At 39.7% G+C, this 27,502-nt stretch overlaps 1 protein-coding gene and 1 pseudogene across 4 annotated transcripts in view; one reads left to right on the top strand and one right to left on the bottom strand.

Moving 5' to 3' along the window:
- Nucleotides 1–27,502, bottom strand: part of KCNQ5 (potassium voltage-gated channel subfamily Q member 5) — a 573,789-nt gene that overhangs the window by 24,014 nt on the left and 522,273 nt on the right. For all 4 annotated transcript variants that reach the window (XM_008013505.3, XM_008013506.3, XM_073006154.1 and 1 more), the window contains one exon: nucleotides 5,217–5,325. In XM_008013505.3, the coding sequence (XP_008011696.1) occupies nucleotides 5,217–5,325 (109 nt within the window). The remainder of the gene's footprint in view (nucleotides 1–5,216; nucleotides 5,326–27,502) is intronic.
- LOC119620182 (RNA-binding protein with multiple splicing 2 pseudogene) lies at nucleotides 7,522–17,794 on the top strand (annotated as a pseudogene).

Below are 27,502 nucleotides of genomic sequence, written 5' to 3'. Positions count from 1 at the left end.
TTCCAGGTGAAGGAGATGCAAGCAGGTGAGGCTGTATATGTTTTGGAAGATGGGAGTATCCTTCAGAAGAGGCAACAAAGTGCTCCTCTCATGTGACTCATCACGGAAATGGGTGGAGCTCAGAAAGGAAAAGGCTGACCCAGAGCAGAGGATGGGCAGTGGAGGCAGCATGCTGGAAGGCATAAGGAGTCCAGACAACTCAAGGGTAATAATATTAGCATCTACATAGTGCTGACCGTGTATACTGTTCTAAGTGCTTTGCAAATGTTTATTCATTTATTAATTCCTTACTACAACCCTATGAAGTCAATACCATTGCCATCCCCAGTTTGCCAATGAGGAAACAGAAGCTTGAAGAGGGAGTGTGAGTTGCTCAAGGGTGTAGAGAGGCTGTCCTGTTTCTTGGACTACTTCTCCCTAGCAGTTTCAGGGAGAGTGGGAGGAGGGGATAGAATTAGCCAATGGTACCAGTATAAAGTTGGGCTTCAGCTTCAACTAAAGACTTCTTTGAGTTTTCACCCTGGACCTTATTCATGTATTTATTTGATTCTCTAAAAGGCTAGTCTGGCCTGGGAAAGAAAAGGATGCATAAAGTGAAACATAGCAGGCATGACCATTATTGCATGGAGATAGTAAGAGACGGTAAGAGCAAGACACAATCGATAGTTTCTTGGTCATTTCTCTTCAAAATAATGAGTAATCTGCATCAGTGGTTTTGTTGATATTCACAAAAAGAACAGGTTGTACGGTATTTTGATTCAGTTCTTGACAACTGACAGAAAACATGGTTGTATAAAACAAACTGACAGGAAAACAACTGTCACTGAGGATCTTATTAAGAGTGGCCTTAAAAGTGTGGTCTGAGGACCAGAGCAGCTTCACCAACCGTTGGGTACCAATCCGTGAAGAGATTCGTGCTTAGAAACTTTTAATAGCAATTTGACAGGGTAATTTTATATCTGTTGAAATAGTTTTAAAAATTGAAAAGAAAGGAGTAACTTTGATTCTAGATGTAGTAATTCTATGAAAACAATACTGGTAAGAAGCAGGTAAGCTTTGCACTGCACTGTTTTAACAAAGCTCTTTCCCCCAAATCGTGAATCCTTTACACAGTACTTATATGTTGCGTTGGTGTGCATATCTGATAAATTACCTGCCAGTTCAGTACATAAATACAGTTTATGTTATATTTCAAAAAGTTATTATTCTGGGGCTCTTCCATAAATATGCAGTATATGTATATGACTTTCAAATATTTGTTATTTTAGTATCATTCATTTTTTTGTTTTTTCCTTTAGAGACAGGTTTTTACCGTGTTGCCCAGACTGGTCTTGAATTCCTGAGCTAAAGTGATCTGCCCAACTCAGCCTCCCAAACTGCTGGGTTTACAGGTATGAGTCACCATGCCTGGCCTGTTATTTAAAATTTAAAAAGATATATTAATTTTTGTGTAAAATTTTGCCCAAGATTCATATATTTGTATGTAATGACTACAAAGCCAAGTACTAGCATGAAAGGGAATAGTCCGTTACCTTCAGATAGTCCCAGTTAGCCAGATGCTTGACATTGTGAAGGAATGTATCTAGGTAATTTATGGGCTATAGTTTTAAGACAGTGATAGAAAAACGGGTGATCTACTATGAAATAGGTATAAGTGAGTATGTAGAGTCCTCTAGAGTCTATACATTTGTTTGTTTACTTTCCTGCTAATTTTATCTTTCCATTTAGGAACTAATTTCTATGAGTGGATAAAAAGAAACTTAACATCGTTTGAATTGAATCACTAAAATATGGGGCTTTTGTTAAAAATAAGTACAATCTTCACTCCTAGAGGTGAATTTCAAAACACATTTCCAGCAAATTTTTGCATTTCCCTGAAATAATATTTTGAGAAAAATCTATGATAATTCTGGAAGAAAGATACAAAACTAAGTTTTCTTCTGAGTAAAAGACATAGTTTGGAAATAGTCTAAGAGTAGTCATTCTTTACTATGTACCATAAACAGTGACATTATTTATTTTTTAAAAAGTGTCAGAGTGCATTTGGATAATAGAATTCAGACAAGTTCAAAGAGTGTCCTTAATTGTCTCTAAAAAATGGCAGATGTTTAATAAATATTGATAACTGAAAATAAGAACTCTTACTTTGCTCTTTGTGAAGATAGTAATATTATTTTCCATATTGTCATCCTTGCAGTGGAATACATATTTTTTGTTACACATTTTAATTTGGCTGTTAGGAAAAACTACTATTGCAAGAGTTACTGAAATACAAAAGGCATATTTAAATATTCATATTAAACATTCTAACAATTAAAAAAAACAAGAAAAATGCCCACAGTTACTATTTTAGAGATGAATACTGGATGTTTCACGCTTGCAATCGGTCATATACGTACACATACTGCTTCAGGGGAGCTGCCACCGGTGGGCAGGTTCTGGCAAAAAACCCTCCGGCAACTGCTGTTGAACTTATTAACATAATTAAACTCCTTAGGAAAAGAACCCTTCTGCATAAGATTTAGGACTTATACCTGCAAACTTCCTTTTAGAACTGCTAATTGTATTGGTTGGTTTTTAAATTAAGTATCTTTAGAAATTAAGTACACCATGAATAAAAAATTTTCAATTAGGTTATTAAGCTATTGAGCGTAGCTATTAGGTTTTTACAGAATCTGTTAATTTAATTGTATTTTCTTTATTTTCTTTATTTTTATTTTTCAGACAGAGTCCTGTTCTGTCTTCCAGGGTGAAGTGCAGTGGCGCGATCTCAGCTCACTGCAGCCTCCGCCTCCTGGGTTCAAGCGACATAATCTGTTAATTTGAAATGGAATTTAGAAGTGATGAAAAACCACTAAGCAGAATCAGGATATGGAGGAGAAAAACATCTCCCTCAGGTCTCACAATGCAGCAAGCAGAAAACATCAGGAATCCACAAAAAGATAGACATGTAAATAGTAAAGTTCCATTAAAAATAAGAACCAAGAAAGAATTCTGAAAAGCAAAGGAATTCTGCAAAGTCACAAAAATCAGTCGAGTTTCAAGAAGAATAACAAAGTAAATCTTAAGCCATTGCTAAAGTGCTTAGCTAGCAGAATAAACCTATTTCATTTTCTTTCTTGCAGCTCACAATCCATTTTATAGGTTGTAAAGCAAAAGCAGAAAGCTTCAGAAGTTCTTGGGAAATGACATAAACTGGGTTAAGTATGACTTTTAGGAAGCCTAATCTGCTCTCACTAGATAAGATTTTCCACACTTGTTGCAAGTCAGATTAATTCGTGGACTGAACTGCCCCACCTTCGCTTTAGGGTCTTTTATGGATATACTCAACACGTGAAAAATTTCAAGGTGACTTCTAGACCAGTAATGTTCAATAGAATTTTCTGTGACAAGGGAAATGTTTTGTTTCTTTGTCTAATGAAGTAGCCACTGGTCACCTGTGGCTATTGACCAGTTGAAATATGAATGGTGCGACTGATCAACTGAATTTTAAAATGTATTTCATTTTAATTAATTCAAATTTAAATAGCCTCAGTAGCCTCAAGTAGCCAGTGGCTATCATATTGGACAGTGCAGTTCTAAATCCTCTCTATCCCTTTAACTGAAGGCTTCAGACAATATTTCACTACATATTCTCGGTTATCCGGGCTTATACATCACCCAAGGCTTCTAGGTTCACCAGAGATAGGGTGACTGTATAATTGGTTGTCCAAACAGGGATACTTTGAGAAAGATGGGAGCATTATTAACACTAATGATGAGACTAGAGGCATAATCTGGGACTGTCCAGGCCAGATAGGAAGGTGTAATCTCTTCACCTGTAGGGTTTGTGACTTGAGGGTTCCATTGAGAAGTAATTGGACTTCACTTTTTTTTTTTTAGTCTGCTGCTACAGATAGTGTTTAAACATGTTCTGGAGTTTCATCACACCATGATTTTCTTTGCCCCCACAAACATTTATGAAAATCTTTAGAACTCATTTCTGCTTTCCCAGTGACTCTCAACTATAGAGTAAATAAATGTCTAACATGATGCCAAATGACCAACTAAAAACAGAAATAAGTAATCAATCAATCATACTAATATTCAAGATTAGACCAAACATGTGAATAGCTAAATTGGTTTGGATATTTTATTTTATTTTATTTTTTGGAGACAGAATCCTGTTCTGTTGCCCAGGCTGGAGTGCACTGGCATGATTTCAGCTCACTGCAACCTCCACCTCCCGGGTTCAAACAATTCTCCTGCCTCAGCCTCCCAAGTATGTGGGATTACAGGTGCCCGCCACCACACCCAGCTAATTTTTGTATTTTTAGTAGAGATGGGGTTTCGCCATGTTGGCCAGGCTTATCTCAAACTCCTGACCTCAAGTGATCTGCCCCCCTCAGCCTCCCATAGTGCTGGGATTACAGGCATGAGGCACCGCACCTGGCCTGGTTTGGATATTTTGAACTTTCTTCTAGTTTTTCACCAACAGGCAGAGGTATTTCTTTTTTTTGCAATATAGTTACTCAGCATTCCCGACATATACAAATTCTCCCAAAAGGATTAAACTGGGCCAGCTGAGCATGCAGCAGTTAATATAGTCCAGATCTTGATTGCGTGTGTGTGTGTGTGCACATGCACGCACCTGTCTGTGTGTGTGTGTGTGGTGGGAAAGGTCATGGAAAATGTAAATTTAAGTTGCTAGGTATACTCTCTTAGCTCTCTGCCACCAGTAGAGGAAGCAAATTAAGATCAGCCTTTAACAATTACATTTCGGATAATAAGACTAAGTCACTGCAAAATACTTTTAGGCTTCCCATTTTCAGAACTCAACCCATTTTGAAATAACCTACAAGGCCTTTTCTTTGATATACAATTCTGTACAGAATATAGATTGGAGCAAGTCATAAAAATAATTTAAAAATCTAATTGCATCAATAAACTATATGTCCTTAAAGCAGTAAATACACATGACAAGCCAAGACTCATGTAATCTCTCAAACATGACCTGGCTTTTCAAATCCCACCCACGTTTTATAACTCTGTGTTGAACACAGCAGAGTTTTCTACTAAGAAACAAATATTTCACAATTCAATAGGCATATGGATGAATAGGAAAAGGGAAAGTGTTTATTCCAGGACATTTACCTGCAGAAAAAGAATTTAGCAACATCATAATTCAATTAATCATAAGTATGTCTCTGAATCACTTTGTTCAGGATTTCACCAACCTGATAGCTCGAATGACAGTTTTAAGTGGTGGGGTGAGGTCTTCCACTGATACATCACACTGGCATCCTTTTTCATCATATACATCATCAGTGCCAAGGGCTGTGTCAGCTGCAAGAGAATATTGCCAGTTAAATAACACCACCATCCGCAATTTGAAACGTGTTGCTGAATTTTTCTCACGTGGAAATGGCGGGATACTCACAGACTAAGCTAATAAACCAAGATATGTATAAGGTCAGCCAATTGTCTTGCCAATATTTTTCTTTCTTGTTTTTCTACAACCTCCCCAGTTTTAAATATGAATACTTTTGTGAACTGTTTTCTACGGGCAAGATGAAGCTATTGACACATTATCTTTCCAGTACTGGTGATGGATTTGTGTGGATCTACCTATGCCCTTTTGCCCAGTTCCTTGGAAACTAACAGCCAGTTTTTAAATGACAGCTGTCTGGAGTTACAGAAATAGTCTTTGGACTTGTAACTAACTGGCCTGTATATAGCAAGCTCACATCCCATGACATTGACCCCATTAGCCTTATGCCCTGAACAATTAAGCTAAGTAGCCAGAGCCAAGAATGCTGACTACTTATTAGTTACTGGATACAGGCGGCCAGGAAAGAGCTTGCTTCAGATCATACAGCCAAAGCGGAGAGCAGATTTTCAGACTGGATAAAAAATCAGTTTTTCATAAATGAAGGAAATTTACTTTTGGGTTAATTGCAAGTGTTTGGGGAAGGGAGCAGGGTTATATTAAATGCCAAATTATTATGAATTTGTAAAACAAATAAGGAATAAGCTCATTTCATTGCATTTCTGTTTACAGTAACAAAACATTGGAATGAAATTAAAATTCCTCTGATGGGGGATAGGTTAAATGAATATTGGTAGGTTTATATAATGGAATATTAGACAACTTTAAAAAATGATGTTGAAGTCTAATGACTGGGAAAGTGTCACAATATATTATTAAAGAAAAATCTCTACATATCTGAAATTAAGAATGATTTTATTGTTTTTGCTTGCCTGTATTTTCTAACATTTCTCCAGTGAACATGTGTTATTGTGGTAATACAAAGTAAATAAAGTAATAAAAATGCTCTCATGAAAGAGGAGTTATGTGGCCTCCAAATACCCCCCTTTTTTTTTTTGAGACAAAGTCTTGTTTTGTCGCCCAGGCTGGAGTGCAGTGGTGCGATCTTGGCTCACTGTACCCTCCACCTATTGGGTTCAAGCAATTCTCATGCCTCAGCCCCCCAGGTAACTGGGATTACAGGCCCACACCACCACACTCAGCCAATTTTTGTGTTTTTAGTAGAGACAGGGTTTCACCATGTTGACCAGGCTAGTCTCAAACTACTGGCCTCAAGTGATCCGTCTGCCTTAGTCTCCCTAATTGCTGGGATTACAGGGGTGAGCCATCGTGCCTGGCCTACAAATAGCATTTTTATATGGTCCAATCCTCTCTAAATGTTGACATACACTAGAGGATGAATACTACTTTGTGTTGCCTTTGCTCTGTGCAGTGTTCATTTGCTAAGTCATGAAAGGGAAAGACTTTGCCATGGGCTGTCCTGGGTGGGCTCCAAATTTTGAAAGGCTATTGGAGGTTCATTCATTGAGGCAGTGCTTATATTTGTAATGCCGTTTGTGTGTCATTTACATCAATGAATATTTACAGTGTGTTTATGCAGTTTACTTTTGTGCTGTAATGCCGGTGGTGGTGGGGGAAGAGATGATGAGATACATGTAGACACATGGATCTTCACAGCTCTTCTTCAAGGTCCCTTTGGCTTTCTTGCCCTCAAGCCTAGTAGGGGAGAGATGAAATTACTGCCTCACAATAATGATACTAATAGTGTTATTTTTCTAAATTTGTCTTCCTGTATTCATATGTTGAAACTTAATCACCAGTGTGATAGTATTAAGATGTGGGAACTTTAGGAGGTCATTCATTTATGAGGGTGGAGCCCTTATGAATGGGATTAGTGACCTTATAGAAGGGCTGGAGTGAACTAGGTAGGCCCTCCTGCCCTCTGGTCTTCCTACCACGTGAGGACATAACGTTTGTCCCTTATGGGAGACTCAGTAGAAAGGTGCCATTTTGAACTTCCAACCTCCAGAACTGTGAGAAATAAATTTCTAGTCTTTATAGGTTAACCAGTCTCAGGCATTTTGTTATAGCAGTGCAAATAGACTAAGACAAATAGCAATCACTCATTGAAATTTACGCCAGGTACTTAGGTGTAGCTTCTGCATATATTAGTTTTCATACATAGAGCAACTTTACAAGTTGTTAGTGGTATTATGACCGATTTTCAGATGCAGAAATTAAGGCTTGGAGAGGGTAAGTACCTCATCTGAGGCCATGAAGGTGGCAAGTGGAGCTAGTAAGTTGCAAAGGATGACATTAGAATTCAGTTCCCTGAGGCTCCAAAGCCCATGCCCTTTGCATTGCATTACTCAGTGTCAGAATGAGTTTGGGGTTAAATTGTGACTACAACATGTCAGGAGAGACAGGGCAAAGAGCTCACTACATTTATGTGTTACCTGATGTGCATAGCTTGCTCCCATCAGATACGTGTTTTCTCCAGAGAAGTTTGCCCCAGTTGGAATGAGAGTACATTGATTAACTCTGTGTTTGACAGTTGGTTCGGACTCAGTGATGACCTTCAGGGTAGCCCAGTTTGCTGGATTGACCACCCACACAACACAGTCTTTTTAGCCCATAAACATCATGACCATGGTTTGACGACATTCTTTCCAGGAATTGTTCGTGGTTTCTTCTGATTTTATTTAACCCGCTCTTAGTTGCTGTAGTGGGATGAATAGAGTCACCCCAAGATTTATGTCCACGTGGAACATTGGAATGTGACCTTGGTTGGAATAAAGGTCTTGCACATGTAATTAATGTAAGGTTCAAAATGAGATGACACTGGATTGGGGGTACCCTAAATGCAGCAAAAATGTCTTTATGAAACAGAAAAGGCAAAGACACAGGGACACAGAGAAGATGGAAGCAGAGACTGGAACACCAGGGATTGTTGGCCACCACCAGTCATTAGGAGAGAGGCAGGGGATGGTTTCTCCTGCAGAGCTTCCAGAAGGAAGCAACCATAATGATCCCATGATTTCATAGACTTCTGGACTCCTGTACTGTGAGATAATACGTTTCTGTGCTTTCAAGTCACCTGATTTGTGGTAACTGGGGATGGCAGCCCGAGGAAATGAATACAGCTGGGGAAACTTTCTTTCATGGCTTCCAATTCTTTACTCCAGGACAATAATGATGATGATAGTAATAAGAGTTTTTTTTTTTTTAGAGAAATCTAATTATGTGCCAAGAACTTTAATTAATTGTATCAAAACCCCATGAAGTGTGTTTTACTATTACCTCTTGTTTTATAGATTATGAAAGTGAGGAACAGAAGGCTAAGGAACTTGCTGAAGGACACTTGGAGAATAAATGACAGAATGAGAACTTAAACCCCAGCAGTTGGGTTCTGGAGCTGTCTGACTCTGAACCTCACCTCTGACTGCTTCCGGATTTGCCCTTCTTGTATCTCTGTCTCTTTTTTTTTTTTGAGATGGCGTCTTGCTCTGTCGCCCAGACTGGAGTGTAGTGGCACAATCTCGGCTCTGTGCAACCTCTGCCTACCGGGTTCAAGCAATTCTCCTGCCTCCCGAGTAGCTGGGATTACAGGTGCCCACCACCATACCTGGCTTATTTTTAAATATTTAGTAGAAACGGGGTTTTACCATGTTGGCCAGTCTCGAACTCCTGACCTCAGGTGATCTGCCGGCCTTGGCCTCCCAAAGTGCTGGGATTACAGGCGTGAACCACCACACCCAGCTGCCCTTCTTGTATCTCTTATTGGTATCTGGGTTCCCATCTCCCCCCACATCACATTTTCTTTCACATGGCTGGTGCACTTGGCATGGTGTGGACCCCATAACATTCAGAGATTTGATTTTGAGCAATGTGGTCACCATGGCCATGTGCTGGGCCGGGCCACACCCAAAGGAGCCTTGGAAATATACAGACTCTGGAACTTCAAGGGGTGTGTGTAAGGGATGGGGAGAGGTCAGGTGGAATAGAAGACTCATATACAGACTGGGTGGCTGACAAAACTGAAGCCACCAGCCATCATTACGGAGCCCTGGGAGATGCCCAGATGTTAGCTCACCAAAGGAAATATTGAATAACAAACTTTATCAGGAGTCCCAGTACATCTGAATGTGGTGGTTCATTCCTTTAATCCCAGCACTTTGGGAGGCTGGGGCAGGAGGATTGCTTAAGGCCAGGAGTTTGATACCAGCCTGGGCAACCCCGTCTCTACAGATAATAATATTAATACAAATAAAAAAAGCTGGGCATGGTGGTGTGTGTGCCTGTAGTCATTCAAGCTACTCAGGAGGCTGAAGAGGGAGAATAGCTTCAGCCCAGGAGTTCAAGGGTGCAGTTAGCTATGATTGTACTACTTCACTCCAGCCTGGACAACAGAGTGAGACCCAGTCTCTTAAAAAAAAAAAAAAAAGATTGTCAGTACAGAATTCACAAGAGTGTTTTATGCTGTCCTTCAAAATAGAGCCATATGACTGCTTTCCCTCATCTGAATCTGAATGAGAGGTACTTCTATCTTAGTCTCTTACCACATCTCAGAAAGCTGGGGAACACTGGAATGGTTACAAGACAGATCCTACAAGCCTGTATTATAACTTCTGTATTTGAAAACACAATATAACCAGCCATAACATGATAATGCAGGTCCAAATAATGAAATAGCATAAAATACAGAGTCCTTTAATTTTGAAGTTAATGGAAAACTTTCTTTCAGCAGATGTGTACAGTCACAATAAGCACAAAAGTAAAGATAGTGAAACTATATTGTTCACACATAAATGAACCTGAGAACATCCCAAATGATTACAAGACATTACCTCCCAGCCTAATGTTGCACTCCCCATCAACATCCTGTACCCCAGTAAGAGACTCATCTTGTTTAGGAACAGGGCTGGACAGAGGGTGAGAGTCAGTCATCAATTACATTATAGTCAAATGCATCTGATTGTGCAGTTTTACATAGCACTTTATAATTTGATTGCTTAAGCCGTAAATTAAACACTCAATCCTGCTTTTTTTTTGGGTAGGTGTAGTCAGAGCAAATGAATAGGAAATATATCTTTGCTGGCATGTGTTGAGGCAGGAGTGAATTAGGGAATTTTTTTTTCTTGCTTAAGCTACAAAGATGAGCAAGATGCTGTCTTTCTGCTTCATAAGTGCACCAAGTCCTCACTTAATGTCTTCGGTAGGTTCTTGGAAATGGTGACTTTAAGTGAAATCATGTATAATGAAAACGATTTTACCACAGCTATGTGATCTAAACAAGAGTTAAAGTCCTATGGCATATTTCTGGTCACAAAAACATCACCAATTTCTACATAAAGACACAAAACACAATATTAAACACTGAAACAAATGTGAGCTACATATACACTTAAGAAATATTAATTAAAACAAGCAAGATAATTAGTTACCTAATTTTTGGTGAATCTGAGTGACAGTGGTCATGGTGGGGGAGGTTAAATCAAAGAATAAATGATTGCCAAGCGAAAATTAGAAGGGGCACCTCCTACCACTATACAGTTAAAAAACAAGAGCGAATATTGGTGGGCTTGCTGGGTGCTTTCCTACTGCATCAGTTGTTGTGTATTTGTATGATTATTGTATGCTATTTATTTACTTATTTATTTATTTTATTTTTGAGACAGAGTCTTGCTCTTTAGCCCAGGCTAGAGTGAAGTGGTACAATCTTGGCTCACTGCAACCTTTGCCCCTCCGGGTTCAAGCGATTCTCCTGCCTCAGCTTCCCGAGTAGCTGGGATTACGGGTGCCTGCAACCATGTCCAGCTAATTTTTTGTATTTTTAGTACAGATGGGGTTTCATCATGTTGGCCAGGCTGGTCTTGAACTCCTGAGCTCATGTGATCCACTCGACCTCCCAAAGTGTTAGGATTACAGGTGCGAGCCACCATGCCTGGCCTGTTTAGTTGTTTTTAACCAAACTCATTTTACTGCCAGAAGTATGGTTATTTATTATGATGATTATTTTTGAGACAGCGTCTCCCTCTGTTGCCTAGGCTGGAGTGCAGTGGCGTGATCATAGGTAACTGCAACTTCAACCACCTGGGCTCAAGTTATCCTCCCTCCTTAGCCTCCCTTTAGCTAGGACTACAGGCACATGTCAACTATGTCTGGCTAGTTTTTATTTTCATTTTTTAATTCTTTGCAGAGATGGAGAGGTCTTGTTATGTTGCCAAGGCTGGTCTTGAACTCCTGACCTCAAATGATCCTCCCGCTTTGACCTCCCAAAGTGTGGAATTCCAGGTGTGAGCCACAGTCTGCTCTGACAAATTTTCATTTTACAATAATTTGTATTCATTCATTCATTTATTTTCCAACCCACTTATTCCAGTTCAGGGTTGAGGGTGGCTGGAGCCCATCCTGGCAGTGGAGGGCACAAGGCAGCTAACAGCCATGGACAGGATGCACTACATAGCAGAGCATGCTCACACACACCCCCGCACTCACTCAGATGAGGATGATTTAGACACGCCAGTGAACTTCAGTGCACAGCTTTGAGATATGGGAGGAAACCAGAGAACCTGCAGAAAACTCATACAGGCCTGAGGAGGATGTGCCAACTCCACACAGACAGTGGTCCAGCCAAGAATCATTTTTTTTTTTTTTTCCTCATCCATCTAACAAAACGATGTTGAAGGAAACAATTTTATTTGTGGACCTGCTGTATCTTGAGTTGTCAATTTTCTTTCCAGTGACGTTAATAACACATTAAATGTCTTTCTTATTACTCTTAGGGGCTTAAACCCCTCTGAATGCTAAAGTGCTTAGGAGGGGCTAAATTTCCAGCTGAGGTTGGCCCTCTGTTCTCCAACTACACGTTTGCCTCTCTGTTCTGGTATTTTGGGAGATGTAGGTTATGGGACAGTGAACTCATGTGACCATCTAGTCAAAACCTACTCAGAAAAGGGCAAAATGCCCATGGAACAAGGTCCTCCCCAAAGTCCTGCTCTCTGTGAGGGATCCCCTTGGGATCCTCTCTGGCAGAGTCAGCCCCATGAATGGTCCATGCTTGGCATTAGGGAGAAAAATAAATATAAAATGCAACTATTTGTCTTCCCCAAGCGTTTCCTGTTTCCTATTAATTAGCAGTGTTCAGGATTTGCTTTCAAGTACTCTGTTCCTCAACATTTAAAAAGATCTAAGCTGGCTGGGCGCGGTGGCTCATGCCTGTAATCCCAGCACTTTGAGAGGCCGAGGCAGGTGGATCACCTGAGGTCAGGAGTTCAAGACCAGCCTGACCAACATGATGAAACCCCATCTCTACTAAAAATACAACAACAAAAAAATTAGCTGAGCATGGTGGTAGGCACCTGTAATCCCAGCTATTTGGGAGGCTGAGGCAGGAGAATTGCTTGAACCTGAGAAGAGGAGGTTGCAGTGAGCCAAGGTCGCACCATTGCACTCCAGTGTGGGCAACAAGAGTGAAACTCCATCTCTAAATAAAATAAATAAATAAATAAATAAAAATAAAATAAAAAGATCTAAGCCAAATTTTGAATTTTGAAAAACTACTAATTGCTACTTTCCATACTGTCTGGAAAGGACCACTTGGACTTTAGACGACGAAGAGAGAGGATGGTAAAGAAGAACATTTTGGAAACTTCTGCTATGTCCGAAGACCATATTTCTATTTCCACTATGAAATTTTACCAGTAAGATGAAGGTATTTATGGAAGAAGGACAGGCAGTTTCTAGTTCTTTTTCTTAGTTACCTCCTTTTACAGATTAGATTCTTTCTGCATTTCTTTTTTAAAATAATTGTATTTTTCATTGATACATAGATGCACATATTTTTGGAATACATGTGATAATTCATTACATTCATAAAACTTGTAAAGATCAAATCAGTATACTTGGGCTATCCATCATCTTAAATATCTGTCTTTTCTTTATGCTAGAAATATTTGAATTATTCTTGTCTAGCTATTTCAAATATACAACAGATTGTTGTAACCTATAGTCACCCTACTGACCTATCAAACACTAGGACTGACTTCTTCTAGCAAACTGTAGCCATTAATTAACCTCTCTTCATTCCCATTCTTCCAATTCCCAACTTCTCTTCCCAGCCTCTTGTAATCACCAGTCTAAGCTCTGTCTTCATGAGACCCACTTTTTTAGGTCCCACATACGAATGAGCACATATGGTCTATTTCTTTCTGTGCCTGGCCTATTTCACGTAACATAATGGCCTCAGTCCTATCCATGTTGCTGCTAATGACAGGATTTCATTCTTTTTAATGGATGAATAATATTTCATTGTGTATCTATGCCACATTTTCCTTATCTCTTCATTCACTGACGGGCACTTAGGTTAAGTCCATATTTCAGATATTGTGAATAGTGCTGCAATAAACATGGGGGTACAGCTATCTCTTCGATACATTGATTTCTTTTATTTTGGATATCTTTTTTGCATTTCTTGATGAAATGATTACAGTGGGTTTCAAATTTGGCTGCACATTAAAATCATTTGGGGAGTGTTAAAAAAATCCCAAAACCCAGGATGCTCTCAAGACCAATAACATTAGAAACCAAAGGCTAGGACCCAGGCATTGGAGTTCCCAGCTCTCTGAAGGAATCCAATGTATAGCCAAGGGCAAAGACCACCGGTTGTAGGTAGAAAAATGACATCTCCTGGTTTCTCTCAGCCAGAGCTGAGCAGTGTGTTTGGCTAATCCGCCATCCTGTGTTCCTTGGTGCTGCTGATATATTTTGCAGAGCAGCAATTTGAGACAACATACATGCCTCACAAGACGGCAGTAAATGACTACGTCATAAAAAACAGAAAAGCAATTTAAAAATCCTTTGATAAATTGGTGATATAGGAACAAGATTTTGTCCTATCACAACATTCTAGTCATCTTTAATTGAGCTTGAAGGCCTCAGCCTTCTGAATTCCAGGCATTGTCTTCTATCCGCAGCCATCAAAACACCCCCTCTTCTCAGGCTTTGGCCCTCTTTCTCTTTTAAAGAAATCACTACTGCTTTTACACATAAGCAGCTTACACCGTCACTGACAAAAATAAAACCCAATTGTCAAAGACATAGCAGAAACACTTGTTTTGCCTGTGGAGGAATAATAACGTCCTCACATTTGGGGCAATAGGAGAAATTACAAAGGAGAGAGCTGGCAGCTTTTTTTTTTTTTTTTTTTTTTTTTTTTGAGACGGAGTCTCGCTCTGTCGCCCAGGCTGGAGTGCAGTGGCCGGATCTCGGCTCACTGCAAGCTCCACCTCCCGGATTCACGCCATTCTCCCGCCTCAGCCTCCCGAGTAGCTGGGACTACAGGCGTCGCCACATCGCCCGGCTAGTTTTTTGTATTTTTTAGTAGAGACGGGGTTTCATCGTGTTAGCCAGGATGGTCTCGATCTCCTGACCTCGTGATCCACCCGTCTCGGCCTCCCAAAGTGCTGGGATTACAGGCTTGAGCCACCGCGCCCGGCCTGAGCTGGCAGCTTTGATAATGAAGACAGAACATGTTACTTCCCACAATAACTGAAGTATGATGCCAAAAATTCTTGATTATGGAAGAATTCCAAAATATAAAAAAGGCTTAATATCTATAATGTATAAGGAACTTATTTGAATGAATCACAATCCAAAATATATATGTACAAATAAGTCAGTCAGGAAAGACTAGTAAAAAATGACTGAAAATTATTCAGCCTTACTAGAAATTTAAATATTGTAAATTAAAAGCATGAACTTATACCTATTTAATTTTCATAAGAATAATAACTAATACAAAATTGAGATAAATTTGGCACACTTTGACATTGCTAGTGACAATATAAATTAGATTAAATTTTTATGGCAATAAAAGACTTAATGTATAATCAGCAATCTTTTTATTTTTATTTTTGATTTTTAAACTTTTAAGTTCAGGGGGACATGAGAAGGTTTATTACTTTGGTAAAGTCATGTTTGTTGTACAGATTATTTAATCACCCAGGAACTATCCAACAGTTATTTTTTCTGATCCTCTCTCTCCTCCCACCATCCACCCTCAAGTAGGCCTCAGTGTGTGTTGTTCCTCTCTTTGTATCCATGTGCTCTCCTCATTTAGCTCCCACTTATAAGTGAGAACATGTGGTATTTGGTTTTTTGTTCCTGTGTTAGTTTGGTGAGGATAGTGGCCTCCAGCTCCATTCGTGTTCCTGCAAAGGACATGATCTCATTCTGTTTTATGGCTGCATAGTATCCATGGTGTGTATATACTACATTTTCTTTATCAAATCTGTCACTGATGGGCACTTAGATTGATTCCATGCCTTTGCTATATAATCAGCAATCTTACAATTTTATACCAGAGAAGTTTCCTTCGGAAAATAAGTTCGAAAAGAACAGAAATGTAGCTTAATGCAATAATGTGTATCACCTACCATTGAAAAATAGTTATATAAGTTTCAATGCCCTAAAATAGAAAACTGTAAATTATAGTAAATTATAGCATTTGATCATGCAGGTGTACTACACAGCTATGAAAAATACAATTATGAATAGTATGTAATAACATGAAAATATTTTAAAATGTGCAATGAAATTAAAATATGAAACTATGTTGATTATAACTATGTACAATAGTATGTGAAAAGAAGAGTAGCTAGAAGAGAATATGTAAAAATAAAATTAGCTGTACTAGTGCATGAGATTATAAATTATTTATATTTTATTTAAAGTTTCCTAAGGAATTTAAGGATTTTTCCATCACAAAAATAATGTATACTTCTTGATATGAAGTATTTGAAAAATAGGAAAACAGAACGAAGAAAAAAAAAAATCTTCCGGGCCGGGTGTGGCGGCTCACGCCTGTAATCCTAGCACTTTGGGAGGCTGAGGCACGCGGATCACCTGAGGTCAGGTTCGAGACCAGCCTAACCAACATGGTGAAAACCCGTCCCTACTAAAAACACAAAAATTAGCCGGGCGTAGTGGAGGGCGCCTGTAGTCTGAGCTACTCGGGAGGCTGAGGCAGGAGAATCGCTGGAACCCGGGAGGTGGAGGTTGCAGTGAGCCGAGATTGCGCCATTGCACTCCAGCCCGGGTGACAGAGCAAGACTCCGTCTCCCCGCAGCCCCTCCCCCCCCCAAAAAAATCTTCCAAAGTTCCAAGTCTTAAAGGTAACCACGCCCACTCCCTGCTGGGGCCGGCGCCGCGCTTGCCTTGACGTTCACTTCCCACCGCCCCGCCCCGTCCACCGCGCCAGGAGCAACCAGAAGGCGAGCCAGGTGGGGGCACCTGCACTGGCTCCAGCGCGGGCTCCTGCGGCGTCCTGGAGGAGGAGGCTCGGACACTATCAGCGGCCTCCCCACGGACATTAAACCCAGAGAACTCTACTTGTTCTTCTGGCCTTTCAAGGGGGTATGAAGAGGCCGTGATCAAGCTCACCGCGAGACAGCTTGTTTGTTTTGTGATCTTTGATAGCTGGGCAGGAGCATAAGCGGCCAATAATGCGCTGAACCGTATTCGCTTAGATCCCGAGAACCCACAGGCCCTGAGGCTAGAGTTTGCCAAAGCCAACACCAAGATGGCCAAGAGCAAGCTAAGGGCAACTCCAAATCCCACCAACGTGCACCCCGCCCTAGGAGCACACTTACTTCATCGCTCGGGACCCCTATGAGCTGAAGGGGGCTGCTCTGATCCCTGCATCCCCAGAGGCCTGGGCTCCTACCCTTTGTACACTACAGAGCCGACCCCACCCTTCACCTATGCTACATTCATCTACCCAGCTGCCACTGCAGCTGCCGCCGCCCTCCATGCCAGGTGCGCTGGTACCCATCCTCTGACACCACTCAGCAAGGATGGAAGTATCATCATTTCTGTTAGTTCTTCAGTCTGGTCACCAGGGAGTTGGTTCTGGGAATCTGTGGTGGTGCTGGGATCACCAGCAGTGGTGGCCCCTGAGCTTCCACCGCCCCCGGGCGGCCAGTGTACTCCTTCCTGTTCCCCTTCCTCCTTCCCCGTCCTACTCTTCTTCAGCCCTTTTCTGCACCCTCAAGCCTTTCTCCAACGCCTCTCAGGAGGATTTGGGGACCTTCTCGCTGGGGTGCCCAGATTCAGCTTCGAGGGTCACTGGGACCCTGCAAGGCCTGACCTCCCACCCAAACTTGCTTCTGTAGCTCCCCTCGAGGAAACGAGGCGTTTAATTTTGCATGTTTTCTGGCACGAATGAAGACGCTTACACTTGTGTATATGTCAGCATACAGTTTGTTTTCACGCTGTCACCATAGCAACAGGTCCTGGCCCCCGGCGGTTCATCCTGCCTGGCCCCTCTCTGCTCGCCTCGCTCCTGCACCCACCACGCTCCCGCGGCCCCACACGCTTCCAGACTCAGCGTCCGCCTCCACCCAACAGATAGATGGGGTTTGCCTTTTCCTTTCAAATTGGGCTTCTCTGCTCCCATCTTCTCGGATGGGCCAGCAGTCATAGGAACGCCCGCTATGCCGTTCTGTTCACCTCTCCACAGTCACCCCGCCTGCCGCTGCTCCTCATTCTTTCCAAACCTTGAAATCAACCAAAAAGTGAAAAGTATTTTTGTACCCTGTAACAAAATATTTATGCATCATCATAAAAAAGCAACCATTATTGTGATATGTTACTTGCAGTGAAAGTGTGAGGGCTAGAAGTTCACAATTCATTTTTGTTTTTGTTTTCGTTTTTTTTTTTTTTTTTTTTTTTTTTGATATGGAGTCTCGTTCTGCTGCCCAGCTGGAGTGCAATGTGCCTCTCGGCTCACTCCAATCTCTGCCTCCCGGGTTCAAGCTATTCTCCTGCCTCAGCCTCCAGAGTAGCTGGGACTACAGGTGCACACCACGCCTGGCTATTTTTAGTAGAGATGGGGTTTCACCATGTTGGCCAGACTGGTCTCCATCTCCTGACCTCAGGTGATCTGTGCACCTCAGCCTCCCACAATGCTGGGATTACAGGCATGAGCCACTGTGCCCAGCCTCACAATTCATTTTTATTTTAGGAATTTAAATAAAGTATGTGATGATTCTATTTCATTATGCTATGGGGAACACACATTAAAATGGCTACTATTAATGGTGGTGATAACTAATGTATTATATCCTGTAATGAATTATAATTTATTTTCCAAGGGTTCCTTCCTTCTGTTGCTGGTTGTATTTCAATTACTCACCCCCTGCCACCCTCTGCTATCATTTCTCAAAACCTGAAATATCATCCTAAATTTAGAGTTACAATTTTAGACATGTGCTAGTCCAAAGACAATTCCTTTAATCCAACTAGAGTTTAGAGTAACTGCTTGGGCCCTGATGCAGTAGCACAATTTCATTTCACTAAGTCCTTGGCTAGGGACTTTTCTTTCTGTTCCACGCTGGATGCTGCTAAGTAACCAAGAGCCAAACTAGGTCCTCAAGGCACGAATAAAGAACCCAGAAAAATACTCCTGATAATGTATTCTTTACTCTAGATGTTTTTCCTTTCAAATAGTTTTTATTTTCACCTTGTTTTTCTCTCATTATAATAGTAACACATGTGCATTATAGAAACCTTGAAAATTTGAATTTTAAATTAAATCACAGACAAAGAAAAAAAAATCACCTGTGGTTTTAACACTCTAAGACAAATCCTATCAAATTTTGATATATTCCCTTCCAGTCTCTTCCTGTACATCAATTGACATTTAATATCAAAGTCAATTTCTCAACATAGATGGAAAGTTAAACATCTCTGGTTGCCTTGGGAAGGAAGTTGGTTCTGATGTCCCAGAAGTTCCCATTCAGCCTCATCTTATGATGGCCTTCCAATCCCACGCTCCAGCCACACCAAATTCCAACTGCTTCTTTAGGTGCTGTTCAAGAGCCATCACCATTGGACACTCTCCCAAGGGGTATCGTCTACACACTCTCATCCATCCTCTTTGCTTTTCTTATTTGTTTGACTGGTAATTTCTAGGTGCTGAATTTGTGGTGGACAGATTATATAATATGCACGGGGCACCAACAATAGCGAGGGACACTCACAATGTGGAGAACATCAGAATAATTAGAATACACCATTTTAATTTCGCCTACATGTAACTTTTGTGGCACTTTGAAAACCATAATTTTATTTTGCAGTCTAGCAATTTCTTTTATTTTGAGAGGTCCTAAGCACAGAGGATGAAGTGTGGAGGGTGGCATGATGGAGTTTAGAGCCTCAGGCTTAGCTCTGCAATGACAAGCCTTTCAAGAGTCTACCACCTCTTTGAAGGAAGACTGATGCAGTCCTTCCTTTACTGTGTATGCCTGTGTCTTCTCAGTTATTACACTGTATTATATTTCATTGCTTACAAGCCCCTTTCCTTGTTAGACAGTGAGCTCCATGAGGGCAGGACTGTGCCTTGTCATTCATGTAGCTAACCTCTGGATTTTGGCCTTATTGTTTTCTGTTGTACTATGGATAAATTTTTGTTTTATACTAGGTATACTTCAAAATGCTACTGTGAAAAAACCCCAAATTTCCACATAATGTTTACTTTTTATAAACATTTTAAATAGAATCTTCCCCTATTAGCCCATGAAAATATTTAAGAGGCAAAAGAAGTTTAAAGTAAAAGAATGAATACCTTTTATAGTAGAACTCAGGAAATATTTGTTGAATAAATATGGTATGCTGCATGTTTATTTTTAGGTGGAAATGCAACCTGTAAGCCCACTTTAAATTCTTGGATCTATACATTTATAATTAGTAAATAATAGAAGAGTGTTCACATTGGTACAAAAGGAAGAGGGATTTCTCTCTCTCTCTCACTAGTTATCTGTATCATCCACATTAATATAAAAAAGAAGGCAATCCAGACTTATTTTTTCTCTTCAGGAACAATGTAACACTAATGGAAATCTGAATACTTTACAGCAAGATAGCATTACTTCACATGTCACTTTTGGATATTTCACACCTATCACCTTTTCCAAACTGACATTTATCTCAATACCTTATATTGCTGGTACTGTAGCAACAAATTGTAAAATCTTAATCATGTGACCATTGTTTACTCAATTCTGAATCTTGAGATTTGAAGTAATAGCTTACAAGTGAGTTTTTTAAAATTAAGAGTTAGAAAATCATCTCACTGAGTTCCCATAGAAATGAAAGATAATGCTCTAATAAAAATTCTGATACATCTGTGAACACACGCTAATTACATTTTTTCTAGGCTGTAGAAATGATACAATATTTGAAAAAAATTCTGAAAATTTGTTTTTATTGAAAAAAAAAAAGCCTCTAGGTATCCATATCTGCAGCACATACTGGTTTAAAAGCTAAATATCATTTTGAACTTCCAAAGCAATATTCTAGTTAAAGGGCTAATTTTAATATTTTGAACAGGTAATCGCATTTTCCATGCATTTTTGCCAAAGTAGATGCAATCTGGAGAGCAAGCTTTTTTTTTTTTTTTTTTAAATAGCAGAATTGGAGATTACAGATTGATACAAATTGTATAATTTAGTGCTGGGATTACTTGTTATTTTTATTGTTTTTTATTTTACTTATTTAGTATTATGACTTTCTTGACGTGAAAATTTGGGACCCAGAATAAATAATCCTAGTACTCAAAACAGAAATGAAGGACACATTTAAATGCAGTATTAGAGGAAGTGTAGCTTACCTTTTTTTTTTTTTCCAAAGAGATAGACTTAGAGCTTCCTATGAATACCACATTCTGAAAAAATGTCTTCAAAACTCTCTCAGCTCTATGGGAGGCTTTCATAGCAAAGAGAAAATATGACTAGCCTTTGACTGAACTTGATGACTTTTTGTTGGCCTGGACTAACTGACTTCTTTGACTTTCATCCAAAATAAGGATTATAGTTTATGCTGTGATTCAGCACACACACATACAAAGATGCACACATACACATATAAATAAGACAGAAGTTCCTTTCTGGGTTAAGTTGGTAGATTGAACATATACATCTAATCTTGTTCCTTTTGAAAAACCCACTAAAACTATAGTGATGAAATACTTTAAAAAAAGACATAAACCCATAAAAGAAGAGAAAAGGAAAGGAGATGACAACAACATAATTTTGGAAGTGGGAAAGCAGATGGACAAGTTAGGTAACTGACTAGCTGATACCAGAAAGAAAACCCTATGCCAACACTGAGAAAAGCTAGGAACAACAAGATTTACACTTTAGAAAACTCAAAAGGCTCAGGAATTGGCAACATTAGGTACTTCTTGATCCAAGCATAAAGGCGGGGATAACTAAGATAAGGAAGGTTGCGTGCAATCTCCCCCAGACTCCTGGGCATATGGTCCTCTTCCATTCCAGCAGAAGACGGAAATCTTTAGATGAGAGGTCACCCCCTCATCCAAAGATACATCCAACACAGTCAAAGGACAGGTATTCAACCAAAAGCTGGGGTATTAAGTGATCATAAACAGATTGAATGTTGAGGACCCACTGCAACCTGCTCCCTATCATAATAATGGTAGTAAGACTTTTTCCCTCCAGGAGTAACTACTCTCTGGGGAACCTGATCAGTGCAAGAAAAAAGAGCTAAAGATACTGTTGCCAGGAATTCCCCCAAAAGTGGTTGACTCAGGTCAACCTATGGTGAAGATCAAAGTTAATCAGCTGTAATACACTCAGAAACTCCAGTCACCCTTCTAGTCTTCAACATTTTATTATGAGAAAACATTCAAGTTTACTAAGTATCTAAGGAAATCTTCCAATACAAAAATGGAGATCAAAAGCAATTAGAAGGTAACAGAAACTAAGGAAATGAAAATTTCAAAACATTGTCAATATCTTCACAGATATAAGGCAAAATACTCTATCCATGCAACAAAAATAGGATACTAAAATAAAAGAACACTTAGTCAACAACAACAAAAACAAAGAACCTTAGAAATGATAGCAGAAATGAAAATCTTAGTAAGAGGCTTGGAAGATAAAATTGGCCAAAACTCCTAGAAAGTAGAACAAAAAGACAAAGAGGTAGAAAATGAAAGAGGAAGGATAAGAAAATCAGGGCCAGTATGCAAGTCTAACTTACAAATAACAGATTTTCATAAAGCAATAACAGAAAATGAAGGGAGAAAAAAAAACCCAATAAGATATTCTAGAATGGATACTAACTATTTCCAGACATACAAGCTCTTAAAAATTTTGCCTTCCAGACACTCTTCTCAGGAATGTATGATAGGATGTACTTCATCAAAATGGCAAAGTAAACAAAGAAAGAGGGAGACACAACCACAGAGCAGGGTGACACAGAGAGACACAACAGGAGTCAGCAGGGTGACAGTGAAGGAAAATTCCCGTGTGAAGGCAGTGTGCCAGGTGGAGAGGGAAATTGGTCCAGATAGGACTAGTGTGAATTGAGGGACAGACACACTGACAGCTGTCATCATCATGCCTTCTGTCATCATATCATCTTTTTACCTTAAAAAAACTGGATTTTTACTCTCTGAAATAATGGAGTGAATCAAGACAGACAAAAACATGAGATCCTGAAAACTGAGAATCCAATCTAGAAGAAAATAAAAAGGAATTCAAAAGATAATGGCTGTGCAGCAGGCTTAGAGAGCGGCCAGCTCAGGTAAAAGGAGAATGGAGGTTTCCAGAATGTGTTCTCAAAGAAAAGTCACAATGGGACCGATTGGTCACCTGACGCAATTTACCTTGTGGAAAATATTACTGAGAGATTACTGGAAGATGTGGGAAGAATTACGAAAACAGCAACAACCAACAAGCTATTTAATTTACTACAGGAAAAGCAAAAGGTAAGAAACAACCACAGTGCAATGTAATATGTATACATAATGTAGACACTGAATTTTGACTTCTCAAAAAACTATAGTGACTTATGTTGAAAGGTTGGGAGGGTCTGCAGAAGGAAGAGTGAAATCTTCATTTACCAGAATAGAAAGTAAATGGTATTCAAAATGAATTAGTCAGAAGTCAGCAGTACTACACTCATATTATTGGAAAAATATGGAGATATGTAAATATCAAGAGAAATAGCTAAAATAAATAGAAAATGGCTGCTCCTGGAAAGGGGCCTAGGGATAGAGTGGGAGAGTTGAGGAAGAAAATCATTATAATCTGTAACAAAGGGCTTATATCATTTGCCTTTTATTATTTTAAGTTGAACTTTCAATTTTGAGGCAATTGTAGATTCACATGCAATTTGTAAGACACAACACAGAGATTCTGTGTACCCTCTCTTCAGTTTCCTACAATGGGAGCATCTTGCAAAACTATAGTGAAATATCACAGCCAGAATATTAACACTGATCCAGTCAAGATATAGACATTTCCATCACCACAAGGAGTCCGCATGTTGTCCTTTTAGAGCCATACCCCCTTCCTCCCAGCTCCCACCGTGATTACTGGCAACCACTCATGATATGCATTTCTATAATTACAAGAATGTTACATAAATGGAGATACACACACACACACACATATATATATACACTTCCCACACTACACTAATGTATGATACATCAGTAATAATAATTAATGATATGTGATCTTTTGGGATTGGTATATTTTCACTCAGCATAATTCTCTCAAGATTCAACCACATTGTTGTGTGTATCAATACTTCATTCACCTTTACTGCTGAGTAGTATTCCATAGCATGTATGTGCCACAGTTTCTTTAATCTTTTGTCTATTGAAAAGTTTGACCAATAGGCAAAAGGTTAAACAAATTGTGGCACATACATGCTATGGAAAACTACCCAGTTGTATTTTAAATATATATAGTACATACATAATATCATCATATGCAATATATTAATATATCATATGCAATATACTAATATATCATATGCAATATACTAATATATGTAATGTATTATATAATAAATATTAATATTACTCTGGATTGTTTCCAGTTTTGGGTCATTACAAAGAAAGTTACTATGACCATGCATATATAGGATTTATGGGAACATAACAATTTCTCGGGGTTAAATGCCCAAGAATAAAATTACTTGGTCGGATAGTAACTAACTGAATAGTTTTAAGAAACTACTAAACTGTTTTCCCACCAGCAATATGTAAGCGATCTGGCTTCTCTGCATCTCCCCCAGCATTTTGTGTCGTTCCTATTTTTTGTGTTAGCCATTCTGGCAGGTGTGTAGTGATATCTCCTGTAGTTTTAACTGGTCTCTCCCCATGGGGCTGATGGTATTAAACATCTTTTCTTGCACTGATTTGCCATGTTTATATGCTCTTTGGTGAAAAGTCCTTCATGTTTTCTGCCTATTGTCTAATTCAACTGGTGTTTTTTTTTTTACCCCCCTCGTGGAGTTTTGAGAGTTCTTTATATATTCTAGTCAGATACGTCATTTGCACATATTTTCTCTCAGTTTGCAGCTTTTTTTTTCATCCCCTTAGTGTCACTTGCAGAGCAAAAGTTTTTAATTCAGTGAGGTCCACTTTATCTCCTTCCTTTCTCTCTCCCTCCCTCCCTCCATCCTTCCCTCCCTCTCTCCCTCTTTCCTTCCCTCCCTGCCTCCCTTCCTTCCTTCCTTTTTATTTGTTTATTTATTTATTTATTTTAGACGGAGTCTCGCTCTGTTGCCCAGGCTGGAATGCAGTAGCCCGATCTTGGCTCACTGCAAGCTCCACCTCCCGGGTTCATGCCATTCTCCTGCCTCAGCCTCCCGAGTTGCTGGGATTACAGGCACCCGCCAGCACGCCCGGCTAATTTTTTGTATTTTTAGTAGAGGCGGGGTTTCACCATGTTAGCCAGGATGGTCTTGATCTCCTGACCCTGTGATTTGCCTGCCTCGGCCTCCCAAAGTGCTGGGATTACAGGCAGGAGCCACTGCACCCGGCCTCTTTCTTTCTTTTTTGATGGAGTCTGGCACTGTGGCCTGGGCTGGAGTGCATGGTGCAATCTCGGCTCACAGCAACCTCCACCTGCCAGGTTCAAACGATTCTTCTGCCTCAGCCTCCTGAGTAGCAGGGATTACAGGCACCCGCCACAATGCCCAGCTAATTTTTTGTATTTTTAGTAGAGACAGGGTTTCACCATGTTGGCCAGGCTGGTCTTGAACTCCTGACCTCGTGATTCGCCTGTCTCGGCCTCCCAAAGTGCTGGATTACAGGCGTGAGCCACCACACCCAGCCTATCTGTTTTCTTTTTAAGGATAGTGCTTTTGTTGTCAAGCCTAAGAACTTTCTGCTGAGTTCTAGATCCCAAAGATTTTCTCTTACTTTTTTTTTCTAAAAGTTTTATGCTCTATATTTAAGTTTGTGATTCATTTCGTGTTACTCTCTTTATTACTTGACCTTTAAAACCAGGTATACATATACTACTTTGGTAAAACCAAAAATCTTTGAATAAAACCTAAAAGGCTCAAGAAATGACACTGGCTCTTATTACTTGTGATACATTCTATAATATGTATTTCCTATTCTGTCCTATTCTGTCCTATCTTACAACAGACCCTCCCATCTCATTCTATAACTTCTCTTCCTATCTTGTTTCATTTCACTAAAAGAATGCTGATCATAACCCACTCATTTGATTTCACGACACTCTACCATAGCTTGAAAAGCATGGTAGATACAGTGTCTTCTACCTGGTTCGCATCCCTCAGTTTTACTTTTCAGTATGCCTTCTTTTCTAACTTTTCTTTATTGCCAATTCTATCTCAGATGTTTAAAAAAATCACCCACTGCTCTTTGACCCAAAAGAAAAAAACTGCTTTTTCCTGAGGTTTATTACTTGCTCCCTTCTCAGTGCTTCCCTAGGAGGTGACCAGAACTGCACACAGTCTGCATTTCTACTTAACTTGAGTCCTAAGAGAGCAAGGCCAGGCTCAACAGCCAGTTGAAATAAATTCTGGGAAAATGAGAGACACTGTTGTTATTTTCTCTCTTAAGTTCTTTTTTTTTTTTTTTTTTTGAGACGGAGTCTCGCTGTGTCACCCAGGCTGGAGTGCAGTGGCGCGATCTCAGCTCACTGCAAGCTCCGCCTCCCGGGTTCCCGCCATTCTCCTGCCTCAGCCTCCCAAGTAGCTGGGACTACAGGCGCCCGCCACCGTGCCCAGCTAATTTTTTTGTATTTTTAGTAGAGATGGGGTTTCACCGTGTAAGCCAGGATGCTCTCAATCTCCTGACCTCGTGATCTGCCCGCCTTAGCCTCCCAAAGTGCTGGGATTACAGGCTTGAGCCACCGCGCCCAGCCCTCTCTTAAGTTCTATGCCTTTTTACGGTCACATCAGAAATAGAACATCATCTCCTTATTCCTCACAAAACTATATTCTCAGTGACTTTCTGAAATACTTTTTTATTTCAACAGTCATTACAAACCTTTAATATATGATCGATTATACCTACGGCAGGTAAAACATACTGTGCACAGGGCCTGCAACCACAGTAAACTAGGTTGCTGGGAGATTCAATCAAAATAGTTATCCACCCATGTTTACCAAATACGCTAACCAGTACTTTTTTGTGATTTGGTGAACTTGATTTTTTATTGTGTTTGTTCCCAGGCTTGCTAATTAACAACATTTAGAAACACTAATTCACACTAATGAGGGAATCTATTATGTAAGATACCACTGCACTTGAGTATTTCTCTTCACAATCAAAGACCCCATTTACACTGAGTAGATAATTCATGCATCCTCAGCATCTTAAATTACATTAATTATGATATGAATGTCTCTAAGATTCTCTATTAAAGATTGTCAATTAACCTTACTTACTGGCTAGCAGAAATGCTGGCAAAATTTCACAGAATAGTTCCTGACACTTAATTAAAACGAATTTCTCTGTTTTGAGTGATGGTGCGAAGCACTAGAGAGTTTTCAAAAACAGTTAATATGGTCTCTACTGCTAAAACTGCTGATCATACATCTAGTAACTGCCCATAAGGTGAAAAGAAAAACACAATAAAATTTGTTTTCTTTCTTCTTTTTAATTGCGTATGTTATATATACTATCTTTATTCAAATGGAAACACTAGCATATGTTTTTATATATTCCTTAAAAATTATTGCAACTGTAAAACAGTGGAGGAGTTTCGTTATCTTCTTAGAGTCACTCAAATACTCACTTATTTGAATACCTCAAACACTCACTTACTACTGAACTGTGATTCAGCAATAACAGTTTTAATAATGTCATACCCTTTGCCTCTGTGATGCATCTCA

Source organism: Chlorocebus sabaeus, chromosome 17 (assembly GCF_047675955.1).
Source record: "Chlorocebus sabaeus isolate Y175 chromosome 17, mChlSab1.0.hap1, whole genome shotgun sequence".
Taxonomy (NCBI): Eukaryota; Metazoa; Chordata; class Mammalia; order Primates; family Cercopithecidae; genus Chlorocebus; species Chlorocebus sabaeus.
Note: the sequence above shows the minus strand (reverse complement) of the source record. Positions and strands in the feature narration are given on the sequence as shown.